Genomic DNA, 24459 nt, shown 5'->3' on the forward strand with positions numbered 1-24459 from the left:
GTCAAATGCTTTTTCTGCATCGATTGCCAGGATCATACGGTTCTTATCTTTTATTAATGTGATGTATCACGTTGATTGATTTGCGAATGTTGAACCAGCCTTGCATCCCAGGAATGAATCCCACTTGATCATGGTGAGTAATTCTTTTTATAAGCTGTTGAATTCGATTTGCTAGTATCTTATTGAGAGTTTTTGCATCCATATTCATCAGAGATATTGGCCTGCAGTTCTCTTTTTTTACTGGGTCTCTGTCTGGTTTAGGAATCAAAGTAATACTGGCTTCATAGAATGAGTCTGGAAGTTTTCCTTCCGTTTATATTTTTTGGAATAGCTTGAGAAGGATAGGTATTATCTCTGCTTTAAATGTCTGGTAGAATTCCCCAGGGAAGCCATCTGGTCCTGGACTCTTACTTTTGGGGAGATTTTTTTTTAATATATGAAATTTATTGTCAAATTGGTTTCCATACAACACCCAGTGCTCATCCCAAAAGGTGCCCTCCTCAATACCCATCACCCACCCTCCCCTCCCTCCCACCTTGGGGAGATTTTTGATAACTGATTCAATACCTTCACTGGTTATTGTTCTGTTCAAGCTTTCTATTTCCTCCTGTTTGAGTTTTGGAAGTGTGTGGGTGTTTAGGAATTTGTCCATTTCTTCCAGATTGTCCAGTTGTAGGCATATAATTTTTTATAGTGTTCCCTGATAATTGCCTGTATTTCTGAGGGATTGTTTGTAATAATTCCATTTTCATTCATGATTTTATCTATTTGGGTCGTCTCCCTTTTCTCTTTGAGAAGCCTGGCTAGAGGTTTATCAGGTTTTTTTTTTATTTTTCAAAAAACCAACTCTTGATTTCATTGATCTGCTCTACAGTTTTTTTAGATTCTATATTGTTTCTTTATGCTCTGACCTTTATTATTTCTCTTCTTCTGCTGGGTTTGGGGTGTCTTTGCTTTTCTGCTTCTATTTCCTTTAGGTGTGCTGTTAGATTTTGTATTTGGGATTTTTCTTGTTTCTTGACATAGGCCTGGATTGCAATGTATTTTCCTCTCAGGACTGCCTTTGCTGCATCCCAAAGCATTTGGATTGTTGTATTTTCATTTTCATTTGTTTCCATATATTTTTAAATTTCTTCTCTATTTGCCTGGTTGACCCATTCATTCTTTATTAGGGTGTTCTTTAACCTCCATGCTTTTGGAGGTTTTCCAGACTTTTTCCTGTGGTTGATTTCAAGCTTCATCACATTGTGGTCCGAAAGTATGCATGGTATGATCTCAATTCTTGTATACTTATGAAGGGCTGTTTTGTGACCCAGTATGTGCTCTATCTTGGAGAATGTTGCATGTGCACTGGAGAAGAAAGTATATTCTGTTGCTTTGGGATGCAGAGATCTAAATATATCTGTCAAGTCCATCTGATCCAATGTGTCATTGTTTATTTGTTTCTTTATTGACCATGTGTCTAGATGATCTATCCATTGTTGTAAGTGGGGTATTAAAGTCCCCTGTAATTACCACCTTCTTATCAATAAGGTTGCTTATGTTTGTAATTGTTTTATATATTTGGGGGCTCCCGTATTTGGCGCATAGACATTTATAATTGTTAGTTCTTCTTGATGGATAGACCCTGTAATTATTATATAATGCCCTTTTTCATCTCTTGTTACAACCTTTAATTTAAAGTCTAGTTTGTGTGATATAAGTATGGCTACTCCAGCTTTCTTTTGGCTTCCAGTAGCATGATAAATAGTTCTCCATCCCCTCACTTTCAATCTGAAAGTGTCTTCAGGTCTAAAATGAGCCTCTTGTAGACAGCATTAGATGGATCTTGTTTTTTTATCCATTCTGATACCCTATGTCTTTTGGTTGTCGCATTTAGTCCATTTACATTCAGTGTTATTATAGAAAAATATGGGTTTAGAGTCATTGTGATGTCTGTAGGTTTCATGCTTGTAGCGATGTCTCTGGTACTTTCTCACAGGATCCCCCTTAGGATTTCTTGTAGGGCTGGTTTAGTGGTGATGAATTCCTTCAGTTTTTGTTTGTTTTGGAAGACCTTTGTCTCTCCTTCTATTCTAAATGACAGATTTTCTGGATAGAGGATTCTTGGCTGCATATTTTTTCTGTTCATCACATTGAATTTTTCCTGCCATTCCTTTCTGGCCTGCCAAGTTTCAGTAGAGAGATCCGTCACGAGTCTTATCAGTCTCCCTTTATATGTTAGAGCACGTTTATCCCTGGCTGCTTTCAGAATTTTCTCTTTATCCTTGTATTTTGCCAGTTTGACTATGATATGTCATGCAGAAGATTGATTCAAGTTACGTCTGAAGGGAGTTCTCTGTGCCTCTTGGATTTCAGTGCCTTTTTCCTTCCCCAGATTAGGGAGGTTCTTAGCTATTATTTCTTCAAGTGCACCTTCATCACCTTTCCCTCTCTCTTCCTCCTCTGGAATACCAATTATGCGTAGATTATTTCTCTTTAGTGCATCACTTAGTTCTCTAATTTTCCCCTCATACTCCTGGATTTTTTTATCTCTCTTTTTCTCAGCTTCTTCGTTTTCCATAATTTTATCTTCTAGTTCACCTATCCTCTCCTCTGCTTCTTCAATCTGAGCTGTGGTCGTCTCCATTTTATTTTGCAGCTCATTAATAGCATTTTTTAGCTCCTCCTGGCTGTTCCTTAATCCCTTGATCTCCGTAGCAGTAGATTCTCTGCTGTCCTTTTTACTGTTTTCAAGCCCAGCGATTAATTTTATGACTATTATTCTAAATTCACTTTCTGTTATATTGTTTAAATCGTTTTTGATCAATTCGTTAGCTGTTGTTATTTCCTGGAGGTTTTTTTGAGGGGAATTCTTCCGCTTTGTCATTTTGGATAGTCCCTGGAGTGGTGCGGAACTGCAGGGCACTTCCCCTGTGCTGTCTTGAATAACTTGCATTGGTCGGGGCCGCAGTCAGACCTGATGTCTGCCCCCAGCCCACCCTGGGTCTACAGTCAGACTGGTGTGCACCTTCTCTTCCCCTCTCCTAGGGGCGGGATTCACTGTGGGGTGGCGTGGCCCGTCTGGCTACTTGCACACTGCCGGGCTTGTGGTGCTGGGGATCTGGCGTATTAGCTGGGGTGGATCGGCAAGGTGCACACAGTCGGGAGGGCCAGGCTCAGCTCACTTTTCCTTCGGAGATCTTCATGAGGGGCCCTGCGGCACCGGAATTGAGTCAGACCCGCCGGAGGGATGGATCTGCAGAAGCACAGCGTTGGGGTATGCGCGGTGCCAGCAAGTTCCCTGATGGGAACTGGTTCCCTTTCGGATTTTGGCTGGGGGCTGGGCGAGGGAGATGGCGCTGGCAAGCGCCTTCGTTCCCCGCCAGGCTGAGCTCCGCCGACTGGGGCTCAACAACTCTCCCTCCTGTTCTCCTCCAGCCCTCCTGCTCTCCGAGCAGAGCTGTTAACTTATAACCTTCCAGATGTTAAGTCCCGCTTGCTGTCAGAACACACTCCGTCCGGCCCCTCCGCTTTTGCAAGCCAGACTCGGGGGCTCTGCTTTGCCGGCGGGCTGCCCCTCCGCCCTGGCTCCCTCCCACCAGTCTGTGTAGTACGCATCGCCTCTCCGCCTTTCCTACCCTCTTCCGTGGGCCTCCCGTCTACGCTTGGCTCCAGAAAATCCATTCTGCTAGTCTTCTGGTGGTTTTCTGGGTTATTTAGGCAGGTGTGGGTGGAATCTAAGTGATCCACAGGATGCGGTGAGCCCAGCGTCCTCCTACGCTGCCGTCTTCCCAACAGAAATTTTAAGAAATTAAAAAAAATTTTTGTTGTTTCTGTGTCCAAGAAAGAAGAAAGAAAAAACAATGTAAGTAAAAACAGAAGCAAAGAAAATGAACAAGCAAACAGAATGAAATCCAAATGAAGCTGCATCCTGTTCCCTTAGAACTTATACTTTGGAGCACACTTTAGTCCGTAGACTAAGCAGGTGGAAGGGATTTGTGCTGGTCTTCTGGGGGCTGTGTCTGGAGGGCACAGGAGCATGGAGCTTGGTGTAGTGGCTCTGTTCGCCACTTGGTGGTGCTTCTTAGCTCGCTGTGGTCTATCCATGAGGTAAAAGTGGCTTCACCCAGCTCTCTAGTCTCTGGCTTGGAAATTTTGTGCCCTCACAGACACACTATCAAGCACCCCTCCTTTATCTCAGGCTTCCGTCAGGTCCCCACCTTTACCCTGTCTGTGTCCAAGCTGTCTGGCTGCCAGGTGTTACTTCGCTCTAGATTTTTATCTCAGATGGGGCTGTGTTTCAAAACCCAACACTTCAGAGACCCCTGCGGCTTTGGACCCGTGCTGCTTCTCTGGAGGAGGGTTTTACCCAGCAATGGCAAGTCCTGGCTTGTCCCTGAAAATGTTGTGCAGCAGCAGAGGCTCAGAGTTTATGGTAAATCAGAACACACAACTGGCACCAAGTTTTGCTGTATTCTGGTGTCTTTGTTCCAATATCGGTAAATGTGGCAGCTCTCCATGGTCTGCCAGGACTTTTGCCTGTGGAGAAACCATATGGCCTCTACCAAATGCACTCCAAGCTGGGGAACTGCTTCTCCCTGTGTGGTACACAGACCCCTCAGACCACACTGACTAATCATGGGAGTTTGCTCTACTTCTTCACCAGAGTACTACCAGGCACTGAACTCTGGACCTTTAGATTCTTTGCTCCACTGTTTATAGAATCCTGGCGATGTTAAAACCCTCTCCTTTCTCTTTGTCAATGGTTTTGGGGAACAGATTTCTTGTCTAGTCCCCTGTGTTTTCACTCCTTCTCTCCAGCTTCTTTTGGGGGTAGTGCTTTTCTTGTGTGATCCAACGTGCTGCACTCTCTCCCTTTCTCTTTCTCTGTCCTCTCCACAAAAAAGGTTCCCTACCCTCCATGGCTCCATGGCTTTTCTCTCCTTCAGTTTACCTCTCTGCACTATGTATCTGCCAAGTTCTCTGGCTCAAATTATGTAGATTGTTGCTTTAATCCTCAGATCGATTTCCTAGGTGTTCAAAATGGTTTTATGCTAATATAGCTGCATTTCAGTGGCAAGACAAGCTCAGGGTCTCCATACTACTCTGCCATCTTAACTCTCCCCGCCCTTTAAAAAAATTCTCCTGCATTTATTTTAGCTTTGACAGGAACTAGGGATAATTATGCAGGAAAGCTAAAACTTACCACCAACCTAATTGTACTGTTATTTTAATCTACTGAGGAGCAGGAGTCTCAGTAGAAAAGCATCGTTCAGCCAAAGTGAGACATTCAACTGTCCTGTGGTGTCAAGTGATCCTAGGTAAATTTTGTACTCTGTGGCCAGTCACTCAAGATTGCTTACCTTGAATGGTGTATGTTTTCTGCCAGCAAACCCAAGAGTGCAGTGTGGTGTCAGAGCAGTGCTAGTGGAGCAGCCTCTAGTGCTAGGAGCTCCGGTCACAGAGCTCGTTGGGTTGGCCTAGAGAAAGAAATTAGCATCACATTGATTGTAATAATAGTTCTGCTTTCTCATGATGTGACCCGTTTCATTCTTAATGCAGAGTTAGCATTCCTGGCTTCATATAATTAGAAACAACTGATTTTGTAGTTGGAGAAAATACTGTACAGTTTTTCCAATTATCTGCATAAAAAACTACTCCAAGTCTTAGTGGCTTAAAGCAACTATTTATTATATTTCATTCTTCTCTGGATAGAGTGAACTCAGTTGGGTGGTTTTCACAGAGGGTTTCTCATGTTGCAGTCAGATTTTGGTAGGGGCTGTAACCTCCTGAAAGTTCTCCTGGGCTAGGGATAGCAACTAAGTTGGCTCACTCACACAGTGGGACTGCTTAATGGAGTGTCTCCTTGTGGCCTTTCCATGCAGCTTGGGCTTTTAACAGCATGACAACTGGATTCTAAGAGGGAACCTTCCAGAAGAAGCATATATTCCAAGAGACAGGAAGCTGAAGCTGCTGGACAAGTTAAGGGCAGCTTCTAGAACTAGCTTTAGCTTCCTGCTGTTGTGTTCAGTTGATCAGAGCAGTCTCAGGGCCTTCCTAGATTCAAAGGTGTGAAGAAACAGACTCTATCTCATACTGGACGCATGTGAAGGTCACATTTTTGCAGAATAGTACTTGGGATGGGAGTATTGTAGTCATCTTTGGACAGTATGGTCTGTTAGAAACTCTTAATAAATGACTGTTTAATGCCTTAAAGGAGTATATTAGTATATTTTTGCATTGATATTGTATGTATATGTGTGCATGTATGTGTTGCATAAACACTGTGTGTATGTGTGTATATGTGTGTGCGTAAATATACATGCATACACATACATATATGTGATACATACATACTTACATACATGATATTTCAGCATCAATATACATTATTACCCTTGGCTTAAAAAACACACACAACCACACTTTTAATTAGTGTTCACAAAACTCAAAATCATCTGACAGTCGAACTCTCTACCTCTTGTCAAGGTTGTGTTACCACTCTCTGTGGAACTTTTACAACTTCTTCCCTATTCTGAAATCTCTAACACTCCCTCCCACCCTAGTCACTCTCGGCTGATGACCTTGCTTCTTTTTTTCCTTGAGAATAAAGCACCTGGAGGAAAAATTTAGTTTTCCTGTCACCAAATCTCCCAAATGCCTTTGTCATTAACCGTATTCTATGCTTTTCCTCTGTGACAATATATGGAATATCTAGCCTAAGCAGAGCTTCCCTTCTTGGGGACCCATCTCTTCTTGGCTACTCAAAGACTTAGTATCTGCATCATCAAATTTTTTTCTTTTTACTGTATCGTTCCCTTCAGCATACAAGTATCCTGAAATTTTGTTTCATTGAAAAAAAACCCTCCCCTGATTGCACAGCATTATTATACTATCTTATTTCTCTGCTTCCAATTACTGAAAATTCTACAAGAGTTGTCTGTGTTCTGTTCCCATTTTTCTTCTCTCCCATTACTCTTAAATTCACTCCAACAATTTCATCAAAACTGCCCTTATAGGAATCAGTGATGGCCACCACAAACCCAAATGCAGTGGCTAACTCTCAGTCTGTATTTTATTTAACCTCTCAGTCAGTGCATTTGACAAAGTCCTCATTAAAACCCTGTATTCAGTACACTCCTGCTTTTCCTCTCATTTCACTCCTTTCTCCTTCTTTGTTTCCTGTGCTAGATACTCCTCTAGATGACCTCTAAATACTAGAATTCAATGTCAAACCTAGCATGTTAAAATTGAACATTGTTTCCCTCCTCCAGTCATGCTTCCCAGGTCAAGAAAAAGAGAAATCCTTGACTCCACTCATATCCCACATCTGATATATCCACAGATCCTGACAGCTTTAACCTACAAAACATGTCAAAACCCCAAGCCCTAAAAGTTTTACATTATGCTTCTTACCTTTGTCTAGTCAACTGTAATCCTGTGGATTGTTGTAATAAATAGCCTGCTGACTGGAACCCCTGCCTTCCTTTTTGGCTTTTCGTGGTTTATTCTCAGCAGCACTCAGAGTGATGCTTTCAAGCCTTAATCCTATCACATCATTCTTCTCCCTATCTTCAGTGGCATTCCATCTTGCTTGGAATAAAAGCCAAACCCTTTAACATGGCTTACCAAAGCCCTGCCTGATCTGGTCTCTGGTACTTCTCTGACTGCATCATCACCACTCTCCCCCCTTGTTCACTTTGCTGAAGGTACACTGACCTCTCTGTTCTCTCTGAACATGCCAAGTCCACTTCCACATCAAGGCATTTGTTCTTGCTGTTTTTTATGCCTCTAAAACTTCCCCAGTTTTGTTTTCAATTTGTTTTAAATTTGAACTTCCTCAGTTTTCCCAAATGCTGTCACCTTGTTTCATTCAGGTTTCTAGTTAAAGTTCAGCTCCCAAAGAAGCCCAGCCTACCTGAAGTATTACCTTCCCCTGCTCCCCAGCCAACCCACCCTTTGCCACCCACTATTTCTACTCTGCTATAATTTTATTTTTAGAACTTATCACTACCATTATTTATTTGTCTGCAGTCTGTCTCTGCTCTCTAGAATGAAGCCACGAGAGTAGGGACTTTTTTTTTTTAATATGAAATTTATTGTCAGATTGGTTACCATACAACACCCAGTGCTCATCACAACAGGTGCCCTCCTCAATGCCCATCACCCACTTTCCCCTCCCTTCCACCCCCCATCAACCCTCAGTTTATTCTCAGTTTTTAAGAGTAGGGTGGGGACTTTTGATCACAACATAGTGATAGCATTCATCAGGTGCTTCATAAGCGTTTGTAATCAAGTGATTGAATAAATGCTTGTGTGTATGTATGCAGTGGATTATTGGGTATGGTTTGATGGGAAAATAATCTAATTTTCTATTTTAAACTTTGGTGGCCCTATTTTATCAAAAATAAATGAATATGCTGGAAGGAGACACCACATTGCCTTTTTTGCTTACCTTAAGATCTCAATATTCTAAATGATATAATATTCTTAGGCCTTTTTATATGAACTGACAAGGATTTTTAAGTTCATTCTGCCAGCATTGTGTACCATCAAGGTACTTAACTTTTCTTTGTATAAACATTGAGTGAAAAAGGATCTCATGCTATTAGCAATGATGTAGTTAGAGTGCATGATTCCTAAGGTCTTCTATTTAAAAATACTTTGCCTGTGAGGGGCGCCTGAGTGGCTCAGTCAGTTAAGCATCTGACTTCAGCTCAGGTCATGATCTCGTGGTTCATGAGTTCAACCCCCACACTGAGCTCTGTGCTGACAGCTCAGAGCCTGGAGCCTGCTTCAGATTCTGTGTCTCCCTCTCTCACTGCCCCTCCCCTGCTTGCACTGAGTCCCTCTCTCAAAAATAAATAAACATTAAAAAAATAGTTTCTCTGTGAGATGGATTTTAAAAGTCTAATGCTCCATTAGATGAATTCTAAGTAGCATGAGGTCTTGAACATTTTAATCATAAGATCATTGCCATGAATATTAGCTGATTCTGCTGGTTTGCCATTTACTTTATTATTAATTTTATTTATAGTTAACTTTAATCAAGCTTATTTTGGCAAGTGTCTTTTTAGAGGAAATTCTAGATAGAGGCTTTCCTAACCCTATGGTACAGGTTGATCTGACTTTAAAAAGCATTCTTTATAGAAAAGTTACATTCCAAGAGTTTTAATTATCATATAGAATCATGCTTCTCTATAACCGAAAGAGAAACCTAAAAATTTCCAAACCAGGATTGCACTTGTGAGCAAATAAGACTTTAGTTTTTAAATCTATATTCTTAAGTAAATCTTTTTCATCAAGTATCTACTGTCATGGCATTTACACTTTTTATCTGTTAAAAGCCCTATCATGTCCATAATTAAATTCATTAAGATGTTTCCATTTAACTCTTAAAAAGGTGACATTTTTTATTAAACTGAAAAGAGTTCATATCTTTGACACTAGGGATGCATATTGTTTACAAAAGCTAATTAAAACTAGATGAGGCCTGGAAACCTGGAGTGAATATTGCTCCAGAGATTGTGGCTTTTTATTGGAACCTTAGTTCCTTCAAAGTAGGGCAAGTGATTCTCTCTTCCCTTCCCCAACTTGAGGAAACCCTGTTTCTCCTCGTAGAGAAACCAGAGATGTTACATACATAGTAATTTCTGACAGGGAAATCAGCTGTAGACTCCTATGAGTCTAACTTTGTGTTCTGATTAAGTTTAGTAACTCTGATTTACTGGAAAATGAATTGTCCAGAATGGAGTAGAGATAAATGGTATTTTGCATGATCCAGATGAATTGTATTACTTGTTAGATGTTATCTATATAGAGATGTTTAGACAGTAGAAACTAAGTACTTTGTTTTAAGATTCTTAAATATGCTCCTCTTTACATTGCCTTTTTTAGAGATTCAGAGAAATGAACACTTCATAGTTTAACTATTTCTCTTTCTTTTTTCATTATTTTTCTCTATCCCTTTTTCATGTCACCCAAAACCAAAAATGCCCTTTCAGAAACACAAAGTAGATCTTTTCTACAAGCTACGCCATGTGATGAACGAACTTATTGACCTTCGAAGGCAGCTACTGTCTGGTCACCTCACTCAGGATCAGGTGCGGGAGGTTAAGCGGCATATCACCGTGCGCCTGGACTGGGGTAATGAGTAAGTATGAATATCATTTGGGCATTTCAGTTACTTTATGTTAGCTCAGTTCTTACAGAGTTTGAACCTGATCAAAACTCTCTTTAGTGATGAAAAGACATTATTATATTCCGCACTAAGCTTTGATCATTTTAAAGATGAGTAGTTGTTTCTTTTGGTTTAGCAAAGGGCACTTACTGGCTCTACACACTGAAACTCACACAGTTTTTATTTTATTTTATTTTTTATTTTTTTAAATTTACATCCAAATTAGTTAGCATATAGTGCAACAATGATTTCAAGAGTAGATTCCTTAGTGCCCCTTACCCATTTAGCCCATCCCCCCTCCCACAACCCCTTCAGTAACCCTCAGTTTGTTCTCCATATATCTCAATTTTTATTTTCACTTCTGGAATATTAAATAATTGGACTGCATTATCCTGTGAGGTCTCTTCCAGCTCAAATTCCTTGATTCTAGATCTCAGTAATCAGAGTACACTTTTGTTTCATCTTTTAGTATCTTTATTTTTTCAGGTGATTTCTGTGTCTTTTACATTTTATAGCCATGCAATTTATCTGAGTATGCATGTACTCCAAATGGGAACTGTCTACATCTCTACTTCAAAATATTCTTAACTAATTTGTCATTCAAAAATAGTCCTGCATTTATGCAGGAGGTATGGTTATTTGTCATATATAGCATTCTAAGACTTTGGCATGGGAAGCTAGAGTAGATAGTATTCAAATTTTATTTCTTCCTAGATATAATAATTGATACAATTCTCAAGTGATTTTGTCTCATTATCTTAAAATCAAGTCCATTGAACTTTAAAGTGTCCAGGTTGTTTCCTGGTCATACATATACTTTATGTATGTTTTAGTACAAGTCTTTAGCTCCTCACCCTCTCAAGATGTCATTGAAATGAAAAATAAAAAGAATGGGAGGGGGCCTAGCAATAAATGGAATATATGAACTCATTTCTAGAAGCTGGAATGTAGATAGAGTATTAATGATGAAGGAAGCCCAGTATACATGGAAGAAACTTTAGCTAATGAAAGAGATGTTCTGTCCAGCAGTTTGCAGAATCATGGAGGAGCATACCTTGGTGCTTAAAAAGGCAGGGGAATTGCTTAAAAGTATATAAAAGGAATAACCCACTGCCATGAGTAGAAAGACTGGCAGCCAGTCATTTCAGATAAACAAAGACAAAGACAGACTGCCTGGGGGGAACTGGGCAACAAGAGTGTACTCTGGGACCTTTATTACAAAGCCCTCCATATTGTGTTATGTAAGGGTTTCAAATTGTAATGACCAGATCCCTTCCACTTACCAGAAAGAAACTTTGCTAGTCACCCACCATGTGCAAAAACTCCCCACACTTCTAGTGCTTTTTAAATTGGGATGGACAGGGGCACCTTGAGGTGGCTTGGTCGGTTAAGCATCCGACTTCAGCTCAGGTCATAATCTCACAGTCTGTGGGTTCGAGCCCCGTGTCAGGCTGTGCTGACAGCTTGGAGCCTGGAGCCTGCTTCAGATTCTGTGTCTCTTTCTCTCTCTGCCCCTCCCCCACTCATGCTCTGTCTATCTCAAAAAAATGAATAAACGTTAAAAAAAATTTTTTAATTAAAAAAATAAATAAATTGGGATAGACAGTTGAGTATCACCAGGTATTTAAAAAAAAAAGTTAGGGAGGGAGCCAAACCATAAGAGACTCTTAAAAACTGAGAATAAACTGAGGGTTGATGGGGGTGGGAGGGAGGGGAAAGTGCATGATGGGCATTGAGGAGGGCACCTGTTGGGATGAGCACTGGGTGTTGTATGGAAACCAATTTGACAATAAATTTCATATTAAAAAAAAAGAAAGAAAAGATTAGATTGATAGTGATATGGTTAAAATAAAAAATAAAGGAAACCAAAAAAAAAAAAATCCTTCCATAGAGAAGAGAGAGACCAGGATAAACAAAATACTTTGCACCATTGGAAGGAAATAACCCGGCCCTCAAGACAACTAGAGATTAGTAAAGAACTTAAAAAAAAAAAAGTCTCTCAGCACCCTCAGAGAGAGTCAAGATCCATTATGTAAAATAAAGTACTCTGAAAAAGAAATAGAGAATGTGATTTCCCAAATCAAACATTCAAAAAGAGAACAGTAAGATAATTTTATGTTATTTCTGGGAAAATAAAACAAAAAGATGGGAAATGTTTGAAAAAAGAAGAGCAATACAAAGGTTCAGTCCAGGGGGCCTAATATCAGATACTATAATTTCCAGAAAAAGAACACAGGCAATAAAGAGGAGATCCTAAAGAAATGATAGAAGAGAATTTCCCAGAGCCAGAGAGCCAGGAGTCTTGGATTGGAAGATCCCACCAAATACCTAATATAATGAATGGGGGGAAAGCCCAAAATCCACAGCAAGGCATTGTAAGATATTTCAGTATTCCAGGGATGAAGAGAAGATCCTAAAAGGTTTTCAGGCAGGAAAACAAGTCTTCTTACAAAATAATAAGAATCACACCAACCTCAAAAGCTTTATCAGTAATACCAGATTCTAGGATATAATGAAGTAGTATCTTCACAATTCTGTAGGAAATGGTTTGCCAGCCAGAATTGTATTAACAGCAAAACTATCTAATTAAGTGTAAGGGCCAGCTAAAGCCATTTTAAAGTATTCATGGAAGTGGAAGTTACCTTTCATGGCTCCTTTCTTAAGAAGGGACTTGACAAGTGAATGTGTTCTTACAAAAGTGGAACAGCACATTAGGAAGGAGGAAACACAAAATCTAATAAAGTCGATCCAACCCAGAGTGGTGCTGTTCTTCCTTAGAAAAGAAAAAAAAAAGTACAACCCTAAATTGGCTATTTGTGAACTTTTGAAGTGACAGAGTTATGAACTTTTGAAGTGACAGAGTTATGTCCTTGTTTGTTTCATTAAATTACACCCTCTCTTGACTGTCAGTAGGGTTACCTGGCACACACCACAGACTCCTTGTATGATATAATATGGATTCAGGTGTACCATAGATCAGACAGTATTCTCTAAATCTAACTTCAGCAATAAAAATCTTAGCAAAATACTGTATGTTACACATGGCATAGCTACTGATCCTACTTCCTCAGCCACAAACAGTACTGTTATAAAATGGTATTAAATTTATTTAATAAATCAAAGGCAGTAATAATTTCAAAAATAATATTACTATGTGCCAAGCAAATTGTAAACTTGAACCAATGACACCAAGTTGTATATAAATCATTATGTTGCAGTTTAGCTGTAATTATACATACCAGTAAATAAGGAAGAGAAATATTCAAGAAGTATCAATATCTCTTTATAATAAAACATGGAGAACAGACCAATCAGATTTGGCAATCAAATATGAAAACTTAAAGATACATGATAGCTTGGAAATGAGTTTATATCATATTTGAAAAAGGCAAAGACCATTAAGAATACCTGTCAGTAAATTGCAGAGCTGTTACACCTTCATTAATAACTTTTACTCAGCAAAGTGTGTATGTGTATTGGGGGTTGTATTTATATGTCCATTTTAATAAACATACAAATCAGGAACATAGTTCTATCCTCCTCCCTACTTCTTTCCTTACACCCTCCCTCCTCCCCTATTCCTCCTCTCACAGCTTCTCTCTGTCCTCTTCCGTCTTTTCTCTATCCCACTGCACTTCTTTCTTTTCCTTCTTCCTCTTCTTTCCATTTATCCCTTTACTCCCAGTAGAAAATGTAAAACCTTGGGGCGCCTGGGTGGCGCAGTCGGTTAAGCGTCCGACTTCAGCCAGGTCACGATCTCGCGGTCCGTGAGTTTGAGCCCCGCGTCGGGCTCTGGGCTGATGGCTCAGAGCCTGGAGCCTGTTTCCGATTCTGTGTCTCCCTCTCTCTCTGCCCCTCGCCCGTTCATGCTCTGTCTCTCTCTGTCCCAAAAATAAATAAACGTTGAAAAAAAAAATTAAAAAAAAAAAAAAAAAGAAAATGTAAAACCTTGAGTGAGACCTTTTACATATATCATTACTAAAGGAAAAAGACATATTGCCCCCAAATCAATAGGACTATTTTCTCTGGTTCTCACTTGAACTAACCCTTTAAATTTTTTTCCTTCTTACTTTGAAAAAAGTAATATAAGTAAATATTAATCATATGTAATTTTAAACTTTTATGCCTTTTCCATAAGTCTTTACAGAGACATTATAGCTCTGCCTTTTCAAAATCTATTTCAGAAGCTATTAAGAACAGCTAATGCCTGGGTGGATCAGCTGATTAGGCATCTAACTCTTACTCTCAGCCCAGGTCATGATCTCACGTATTGTGAGTTCAAGCCCTGTGTTGGGCTCTTCTCTGACAGAGCGAAGCCTGCTTGAGATTCTCTGTCTCCCTCTCTCTGTCCCTCTCCCACACATGCTTTCTCTCTCTCTTTCTCAAAAATAAATAAACATTAAAAAAAACAGCTATTAATTATGGAGCACATCTGCTTATATAAGGTGGCAGGTACATGGTCTAACTTATGCATTTTTAACTTTATTTATATTTTGAGAGAGACACAGGGTGTGAGGAGGGGAGAGGCAGAGAGAGAGGGAGAAGGAGAATCCCAAGCAGGCTCCATGCTGTCAGCGCACAGCCCAATGCAGGGCTCAATCTCACGAACCATGAGATCATGACCTGAGCTGATATCAAGAGTTGGATGCTTAACCATCTGAGCTACCCAGGTGCCCCTTACATATGTATTGTTATAATGAAATGCTATTATGCATTTCCAAGACAAGAGCTCTGTTTTGCCTGATGAGGGAACTGAGGCTCCAAAGTACTTTTTCCAGTGTTGCATAGTGAGTGGTAGAGCTGGGTTATGTACCCAGAACTGATCCCAAAGCTCATATACTTTAGGCAGGACCTTACCATCTCTCCAGTTTTTCTAAGATATTATTTTATTTTATTTTAGATGTTTATATTTGTTTTTGAGAGAGAGAGAGCACACGCACATGAGTACAAGTGGGGGAGGGGCAGAGGAAGAGGGGGGACAGAGGATCCAGAGCAGGCTCTGTGCTGACAGCAGAGAGCCTCATGTGGGGCTCAACCCCATAAACTGTGAGACCATGACCTGAGCCGAAGTTGGACACTCAACTGACTGAGCCACCCAGGCGCCCCCACCATCTCTCTGATTTTTAAGTGTGAGTCTTAAAACCAAGCAAATTATTGCCAGTATTTCTAGTTTGTGGGTTATTTGATCTTTGTCTTATTCTCCTAGTGTGAATACTGTATGTCCCATAATATATATCTGATTTAACACTGAATTAGAACTTCCAAGGATAGAAACAAAACTGGTAATATACTTTTTTAAAGAGTTTAAATTAAATACAGAGCTCTCCATATCTGTATAACCAATTTTTATTTTGTTTCCTGAGATTAAGAATATATTAATAAGAATATATTATTTATTTATTATTTATTTCTAAAAATTATTATATTAAAATTCAGCATCCTTTATTGATAAACCCCCCCAAGAAAGCAGGGATAGAAGGAACATACTTCAACATCATAAAGGCCATGTATGAAAGGCCCACAGCTAATATCATCCTCACTGGGGAAAAACTAAAGGCTTTCTCCCTAAGGTCAGGAACATGACAGGGATCTCCACTCTCACGACTGTTGTTCAGCATAGTACTGGAAGTCCTAGCGTCAACAGTCAGACAACAAAAATAAAGAAAAAGAGTATAAATTTACAAAGAAGTCAAACTTTCACCCTTTGCAGATGACATAATACTCTACATGGAAAACCCAAAAGATTCCACTGAAAAAGTGCTATAACTGTTGCATTAAGTCAGCATAGTCACAGCATATAAAATCAACAATCAAATTGGTTGCATTTCTTTTTTTATTTTTTATTTTTTTTTTAATTTTTTTTTCAACGTTTATTTATTTTTGGGACAGAGAGAGACAGAGCATGAACGGGGGAGGGGCAGAGAGAGAGGGAGACACAGAATCGGAAACAGGCTCCAGGCTCTGAGCCATCAGCCCAGAGCCTGACGCGGGGCTCGAACCCATGGACCGCGAGATCATGACCTGGCTGAAGTCGGACGCTTAACCGACTGCGCCACCCAGGCGCCCCAAATTGGTTGCATTTCTATATACCAATAATGAAGCAGCAGAAAGAGAAATCAAGGAATAGTTCCCATTTACAATTGCATCAAAAACCATAAGATACCTAGGAATAAACCTAACCAAAGAGGTAAAAGATCTGTACACTGAAAACTATAGAAAGTTTATGAAAGAAATTAAAGATGACACAAAGAAATAGAAAAACATTCCACGCTCATGGATTGGAAGAACACATATTGTTAAAATGTTGATACTACCCAAAGCAATCTACACAGTCAGTGCAATCCCTATCAAAATAACACCAGCATTCTTCATAGAGCTAGAACAATCCTAAAATTTGTTTGGAAGCACAAAAGACCCCAAATAGCCAAAATAATGTTGAAAAAGAAAAGGAAAGCTGGAGGCATTGTAACTCTGAACTTTAAGCTATATTACAAAGCTGTAGTCAAGGCAGTATGATAGTGGCATAAACACAGACACATAGGTCAATGTACTAGAATAGAGAACCCAGAAATGGAGCCACAAATATATGGCCAACTAATCTTCGACAAAGCAAGAAAGAACATCCAATGGGAAAAAGACAGTCTCTTTAGCAAATGGTGCTGGGAGAACTGGACAGCAACAAGAAGAAGAATGAAACTGGGCCACTTTCTTATGCTGTACACAAAAATAAATTCAGAATGGATTAAAGACCAGAATGGATTAATGTGAGATAGGAGCCATTCAAATCCTACAGAACACAGGCAGCAACTTCTTTGACCTAGGCCACAGCACCTTCTTACTTAACATGTCTCCAGAGGCAACAGAAAGAGAAGCAAGAATGAATTATTGGGACCTCATCAAGATAAGAAGCTTCTGCACAGCATAGGAAACAATCAACAAAACTAAAAGGCAACCGATGGAATGGGAGAAGGTTTGCAAATGACATGTCGGATAAGGGTTAGTATCCAAAATATATAAAGAACTTAGCAAACTCAACACCCAAAACCAAATAATCCGGTGAAGAAATGGGAAGAATACACGAATAGACACTTTTCCAAAGAAGACATCCAGATGGCTAACAGACACATGAAAAGATGTTTCAACATCACTCATCTCAGGGAAATTCTAATGAAGACCACAGTGAGATACCATGTCACACCTGTCAGAATGGCTACAATTAACAACTTAGGAAACACCAGGTGTTGGCGAGGATGTGGAGAAAGGGCAACCCTTTTGCACTGTTGGTGGGTATGCAAATTTTTGTGGTCACTCTGGGAAACAGTATGGAGGTTCCTCAAAAAATTAAAAGTAGAACCACCCTACGATCCAGCTGTACCCTACTAGGTATTTATCCAAAGGATAGAAAAATGCTGATTCAATGGGGTTCATGAACCCCAATGTTATAGCAGCGCTATCAACAATAGGCAAATTATGGAAAGAGCCCAAATGTCCATCAGCTGATAAATGGATAAGGAAGGTGTGGTGTGGTGTGTGCATGCGTGCATGAGTGATATGGAATATTACATGGCAATCAAGAAGAATGAAATCTTGCCATTTGTAACAACATGGATGGAACTAGAGTGTCTTATTCCAAGTGAAATAAGTCAGAGAAAGACAAATACCATATGATTTCACTTATGTGTGGAATTTAAGAAACACAGCACATGGACTTAAGGGAAGTGAAGGAAAAACAAGATAAATAGAGGGAGACAAACCATAACGGACTGTTAAAGACAGAGCGAATTGAGGGTTGCTGGAGGGGAGGTGAATGAGGGGATGGACTAAATGGGTGATAGGCATTAAGGATGGCATTTGTTGGGATGAGCACTGGGTGTTTTATATATATATATATATATATATATATATATATATATATATATATATATATATATGTGATGAATCACTGGGTTCCACTTCTGAAACCAATACTACACTGTATGGTAACTAACTTCAATTTAAATAAATAAATTTTTAAAAAGAATTATTTGGCAAAAATTGGAACAATATAACTTATATTTATTGGCCTATTTACATATGGGTACACTCATTCCATAAGTAAAAATTGGTATCATGTAACAATCAGCACTTATAATGTTATGTTCTTCTGGACCACTTTCTTACTCCATACACAAAAATAAACTCAAAATGGATGAAAGACCTAAATGTAAGACAGGAAGCCATCAAACTCCCCGAGGAGAAAGCAGGCAAAAACCTCTTTGATCTTGGCCGCAGCACCTTCTTACTCAATGTGTCTCTGGAGGCAAGGGAAACAAAAGCAAAAATGAAGTACTGGGACCTCATCAAAATAAAAAACTTCTGCACAGTGAAGGAAACAATCAGCAAAACTAAAAGGCAACTGACAGAATGGGGGAAGATATTTATAAATGGCATATCAGATAAAGGGTTAGTATCTAAAATCTATAAAGAACTTATCAAACTCAACACCCAAAAAACAAATAATCCATTGAAGAAATGGGCAAAAGACACAAACTGACACTTCTCCAAAGAACACATCCAGATGGCCAACCGACACATGAAAAAATGCTCAATATCACTCATCATCAGGGAAATACAAATCAAAACCACAATGAGATACCACATTACACCTGTCAGAAAGGCGAACATTAACAACTCAGGCAACAACAGATGTTGGCGAGGATGTGGAGAAAGAGGATCTCTTTTCCGTTGTTGGTGGGAATGCAAGCTGGTGCAGCCACTCTGGAAAGCAGCTACTCTGGAAAACACTCAAAAAACTAAAAATAGAACTACCCTATGACCCAGCAATTGCACTATTAGGCATTTATCCATGGGATACAGGTGTGCTGTTTCGAAGGGACACATGTACCCCCATGTTTATAGCAGTACTATCAACAATAGCCAAAGTATGGAAAGAGCCTAAATGCCCATCGATGGATGAATGGATAAAGAAGATGTGGTATATATATATACAATGAAGTATTACTCGGCAATCAAAAAGAGTGAAATGTTGCTGTTTGCAACTACGTGGATGGAACTGGAGGGTATTATGCTAAGTGAAATTAGTCAGAGAAAGACAAAAATCATGACTTCACTCATACGAGGACTTTAAGAGACAAAACAAATGAACATAAGGGAAGGGAAACAAAAATAATATAAAAACAGGGAGGGGGACAAAACAGAAGAGATTCATAAATATGGAGAACAAACTGAGGGTTGCTGGAGACGGTGTGGGAGGGGGGATTGGCTAAATAGGTAAGGGACACTAAGGAATCTACTCCTGAAATCATTGTTGCACTATATGCTAACTAATTTAGGTGTAAATTTTAAAAAATAAAAAATTAAATTAAAAAAAGTTATGTTCCTATATTTTTAGAAACTGAAATATAGGAAGGGCATAAAACAAAGTTGTGCTCAAATGAGCTGGCCATTATCTCTGCATAAGTCTGTTCAAAGAGTAAGTCAGTTAATTATATCCTCTCCAAAGGAATTTTAAAATTATTTCTAGTAATGTAATTTTAATGTGTTAATATTTTCAGCACCTTCCATAAAGATGTTACTAGAAGTTTCTTCTCTTTAATCTCACATTATATAGCATAGCTAAATTAAATTTGTGTTAATCCAGGATTGACACATTTTAACTGATCTTTACCTTAGAAAAACACCTAAGGAATGCTTTATTCATAGAATAATTTATGAGATTTTTGTATTTCTTCTTCAGGTAGAAAGTACAGATTTGAATATAGTCTAAACACTTTATAAGCTGTTGAATTAGGATAATGTTTCCATTGATCATAAATATCAAATGAAACAATCGGTATCTTTTTATTCCAAAGTCTCAACATTAAGACAAATCACCAATAAATACATAATTTCCAGTTCTTCTCTTGTCTTTATCTTCTTCTGTCATATTCTCTCTACCCCCCCCCCCTTTTGTACCTTCTCTCTCAGATTTTTCATATATCTTAACCCACCCATATCCCGTTCTTCCCGCTTAGTTCTTCCCTCACCAAGAAATTCCTTTTAGAGGAAGCAGCACAAGCAGAAGCTTGGGTTGTAGTATGCAGAAAATCCTGCCACCCCATCCCCCACCCCAACAAGTTTCCTCTGAGTAGATTTTAGCTAGGACTCGGAAGGTCTTATGACTCAGTACTTTTCCTTTAAGGACATGGTGATATTGTCCAGCTTTAGGACATCTGAAATTAGCAGAAGTTTCCAGTGACTTCTTAGAGTTACTCTGATACAGGGTGTTGTGCCTGTCAATTAGTAACTTGCCATATCCAAGAAATCTGAGATAACAATGTTTAAAGTATGCATGTGTCAAAATCCTTTGGTGAAGTTATGTTCAAATGGCTAAACTTCTCTCTCCCTCCCTCTCTCACTCTCCATCTGTCTCCCTCTCTCCCTCCCTCTCTCCCCTCAGTCCTCTCTGTGTCTGTCTCTCTGCATCTGTTTTGCTCATCATCATCCCCTGAACTTAGCACAATACCTGCCCTTGGCAGGCACCATGTGAATGTATCTAATACAACAGGTTTGTTTTTATGCCTGGTGACCACTCATTCACCAATCTGTATTTGTTTCCTCTGGATTGATACACTGACACAAAAATCATCCCTCAAACTATTGTGACTAAATTGATTACAGTCACTTATTAGTACTTAACCGTCATGGTTATTAGTAGAAAGATAGCAGGTAGAAGTGGGAATACCATAGGCTCAGAGTAAGACAGACATAGTTTGAGACAAGCCCAACTCTGCTGCCTTAATAGTCCACCTAGTTAACCTCTCTGTACTTTAGTTTTCTCAATTTTAAAATGGATCTAATACTGTCTACTTCCCATAGTGCTTAAAGATGATATATATAAAATGCCTATCCCAAGTAAATGTTCAGTAAAGGGTAGCTGTTATTAGTTATGTCATATTATATTATTGTATAAATATAAATATACTAGGCTTTCATTAGTGTAGTTATTAGCCATATGCTCTCTTTACAATAAGCGTTAGAAAAAGCCAGTACATACAGGAAATCCTAGTATCGCTAGTCTTTCTCAACCAATTTTGGGAGAGAACTAAGTTCTGGCGCCTTAACACATCCATTGTATATGATTAATTAACTTCAAATTATTTTCTATGTTCTGTGGTTTAGATGAGGAACCCCAGAAGAAAAAGATACAATAGAAAATAGAATATAAAACATTCTTACATATATATATATATATATATTAGAATGCACATATATATGTGCATACACACACACACACATATATATATATATATATGATTCAAATAATTTGATATAGAGTTTCAGGGCCTTTAAAGAGCTGCACCTGAAAGAATGTAGGACTAGGAATATCTCTTATTCACTGCTGTGTCCATAAGTTCAGCATGAGCCTAGCACAGAGTAGGTGGTAATAAAGTATTGAACTATTGGAATGAATGAGTGATCAGTGCCAGGTGGCAAGACAAGACTAAATGTTTTTGTGAAGAATGTGCATCTATAGGATTAGACTATTTTTGAAAACTCAGCTCTATACTACATCTGTATATAGATATACATAGATGTATTAATTCTCCTGCTTGTGTCCCTCTGTTCAAGAGTCTCTTTTTCAGATATTGTACCTCTTTGATCACCATCCTTGTAATTTAAGCCATATTTTTGTTAATGATGCCACACGTAATTATGATAATTATAACAGCAGTAATAGTTTGCAGTGCCAGACAGTGTGCTAAATGCTTCCATGGATTGATCTTTACAACAGCCTGTGATAGTAGATAAGATAGTGTGGCCTGGTGGAAGAGCCAAAATGCAAACCAGGCAATCTGACACCAGAGCCCATGCTCCTCAGTACTCTGTTGCACTGCCTCCCCACCCTGCGAAGACAGGGAAGAGACTAAATTGACCACTCCCTGCACTTACTGTTCACTATTCTTAGAGTAAACCACTGAGAGAAATAGAAATAGTCAGAAACCTCTTTTCCAGAATAAAATTTGTAGTGAACGAGTGTGGCTTCTCACCATGCAGTATCTCTGCCTTTTTTTCAGTGAGGCCAGTCCTCCAATTTAGCTTTGGAAAACTACTCTTCCTCCTTTGAAGACTATCTCAGTAGAAGGAACTTAGTCTTTGGGTTTTTTTTTTTTTTTTCCAACGTTAATTTATTTTTGGGACAGAGAGAGACAGAGCATGAATGGGGGAGGGGCAGAGAGAGAGGGAGACACAGAATCAGAAACAGGTTCCAGGCTCCGAGCCATCAGCCCAGAGCCTGATGCGGGGCTCGAACTCACGGACTGCGAGATCGTGACCTGGCTGAAGTCGGACGCTTAGCCGACTGCGCCACCCAGGCGCCCCAATCTTTGGTTTTTATAAGATCACCCATTAATAATTTTTCTATTGCCTATGATAATGAAATCAAGAAACTAAAAGGCACTGTGCTCTAGTGAGGGGAGAATCAGTGTGATGAATATGAACATTTGCTTGACTCACAACTGCTGTATTCTCCATACCCAGCACCATTGGTGGGAAATGATAGGTCCTCAGAGAGTACTATGGGGTGAGTGGATGGGTGTCTGCATGGATAGTTGAATGGACAAGCAAGCTAAGTGTATCAGAGTGCTAAGACAGAGTGTACATAAATGCCAGTCTCCAGACATGCCCATTGCTCTGTGTGGTACACAACCACAGAGCACATACACTCAATCCTAGTCCTATTGACTTAGGTCCATTGGAATTTTTTTCTTATGCTGTTGTTTTGAAAACATCTGTTTTGAGTGGAATATGTGCACAGTCTTTTTGTTATTTAATTGTAATATTTAGACTATCATATATTTTGTGAGCACTAATGGTTAAAGAATATGTATGGAATTTTGATTCATTTTTGTATTTAAAATGTTTCAAAAGAAGGACTACAGAAATTTGGAAAATGTTTTTAATGATGAGTTGGATGATTCCACTTCCCTAATGCAAATACTAATGCCATTTAAAAATCTTTCCTCTGGGGGCGCCTGGGTGGCGCAGTCGGTTAAGCGTCCGACTTCAGCCAGGTCACAATCTCGCGGTCCGTGAGTTCGAGCCCCGCGTCGGGCTCTGGGCTGATGGCTCAGAGCCTGGAGCCTGTTTCGGATTCTGTGTCTCCCTCTCTCTCTGCCCCTTGCCCGTTCATGCTCTGTCTCTCTCTGTCCCAAAAATAAATAAACGTTGAAAAAAAATTTTTTAAAAATAAAAATCTTTCCTCTGTTTTTCTAAATGTATATAAAAGTATTTTAAATACTTTGAGATCATATCTGCAAAATTATCTTTAGGGTGTAAATTGCTTTTTATGATAAGAAAGGTAGAAAGGATGTGCTTCAGCTTTCTCTTGCTTTCCATGACACTGCTGCTTTTACATCCCTTAAGTGTTAGAAGCCAGAGACCTGAAATAATCAGAGACATTAAGAATAGTTAATATGAGGTGACTGAATGGAATATTTCCTTGATGTAAGAACTCAGGATCCCAGTGGTGAAAAATTAAATCTCTTATCAACTTAAGTATATTCTATAATCAGATTCAATGGCATGGCTTTACCATTAAACTGTAAGCTATCATAGTTAAAGCCAACAGTGTATTACTACTGATCTCAACATGCAAAACTGAGGATTTTGTTTTTTGTACTTAGTACCAAAAATTATTTCTTCTTTAAAAATTCATGTTTTTCTATTAAGGATAATGTAAGGTATAATATATATATATATATAATAGAAAAACTTGAGTTTTTATCTTTTAGTAGAAAAATAGATTTCTTCTTTATTCTTGCCTGCTGAAAAGTACCAATCTAAATTTTGATTCTTAATCATGGTAATCGCTTTAGCCTATACAATTAGTATATTTGCTCCCACCTTTTTCATATAGGTTCTTATTTTTATTTTAGCAATCTTACTGCAACTTCTTTAACCTCTTCATATCTTTTCCTATGAATAGGTTATAAATTATAAAGAAAAGAAATCTGCATTTTGGATGTACACATAGTTTTATCTTAGATGAGTGGTGCTTTTATGCACAAAAAGAGTCTACAGAATTAGTTTTTCTAGCATCTTCCTTTAAAAAAATTTTTTTAATGTTTATTTATTTTTGATGACAGAGCATGAGCAGGAGAGGGGCAGAAAGAGAAGGAGACACAGAATCCGAAGCAGGCTCCAGGCTCTGAGCTGTCAGCACAGAGCCCAATGCAGGGTTTGAACACAGGAACCGTGAGACCATGACCTGAGCCACAGTTGGTTGCTTAACCAACTGAGTCACCTAAGTGCCCCTA

General features: G+C 39.0%; 1 protein-coding gene across 15 annotated transcripts in view; it reads left to right on the forward strand.

Annotated features, from left to right (window-relative positions):
• DOCK3 (dedicator of cytokinesis 3) overlaps positions 1 to 24459 on the forward strand; it is a 603425-nt gene that overhangs the window by 356393 nt on the left and 222573 nt on the right. For all 15 annotated transcript variants that reach the window (XM_045050712.1, XM_045050713.1, XM_045050700.1 and 12 more), the window contains one exon: positions 9987 to 10135. In XM_045050712.1, the coding sequence (XP_044906647.1) occupies positions 9987 to 10135 (149 nt within the window). The remainder of the gene's footprint in view (positions 1 to 9986; positions 10136 to 24459) is intronic.

This window comes from Felis catus, chromosome A2, assembly GCF_018350175.1.
Source record: "Felis catus isolate Fca126 chromosome A2, F.catus_Fca126_mat1.0, whole genome shotgun sequence".
Classification (NCBI taxonomy): domain Eukaryota; kingdom Metazoa; phylum Chordata; class Mammalia; order Carnivora; family Felidae; genus Felis; species Felis catus.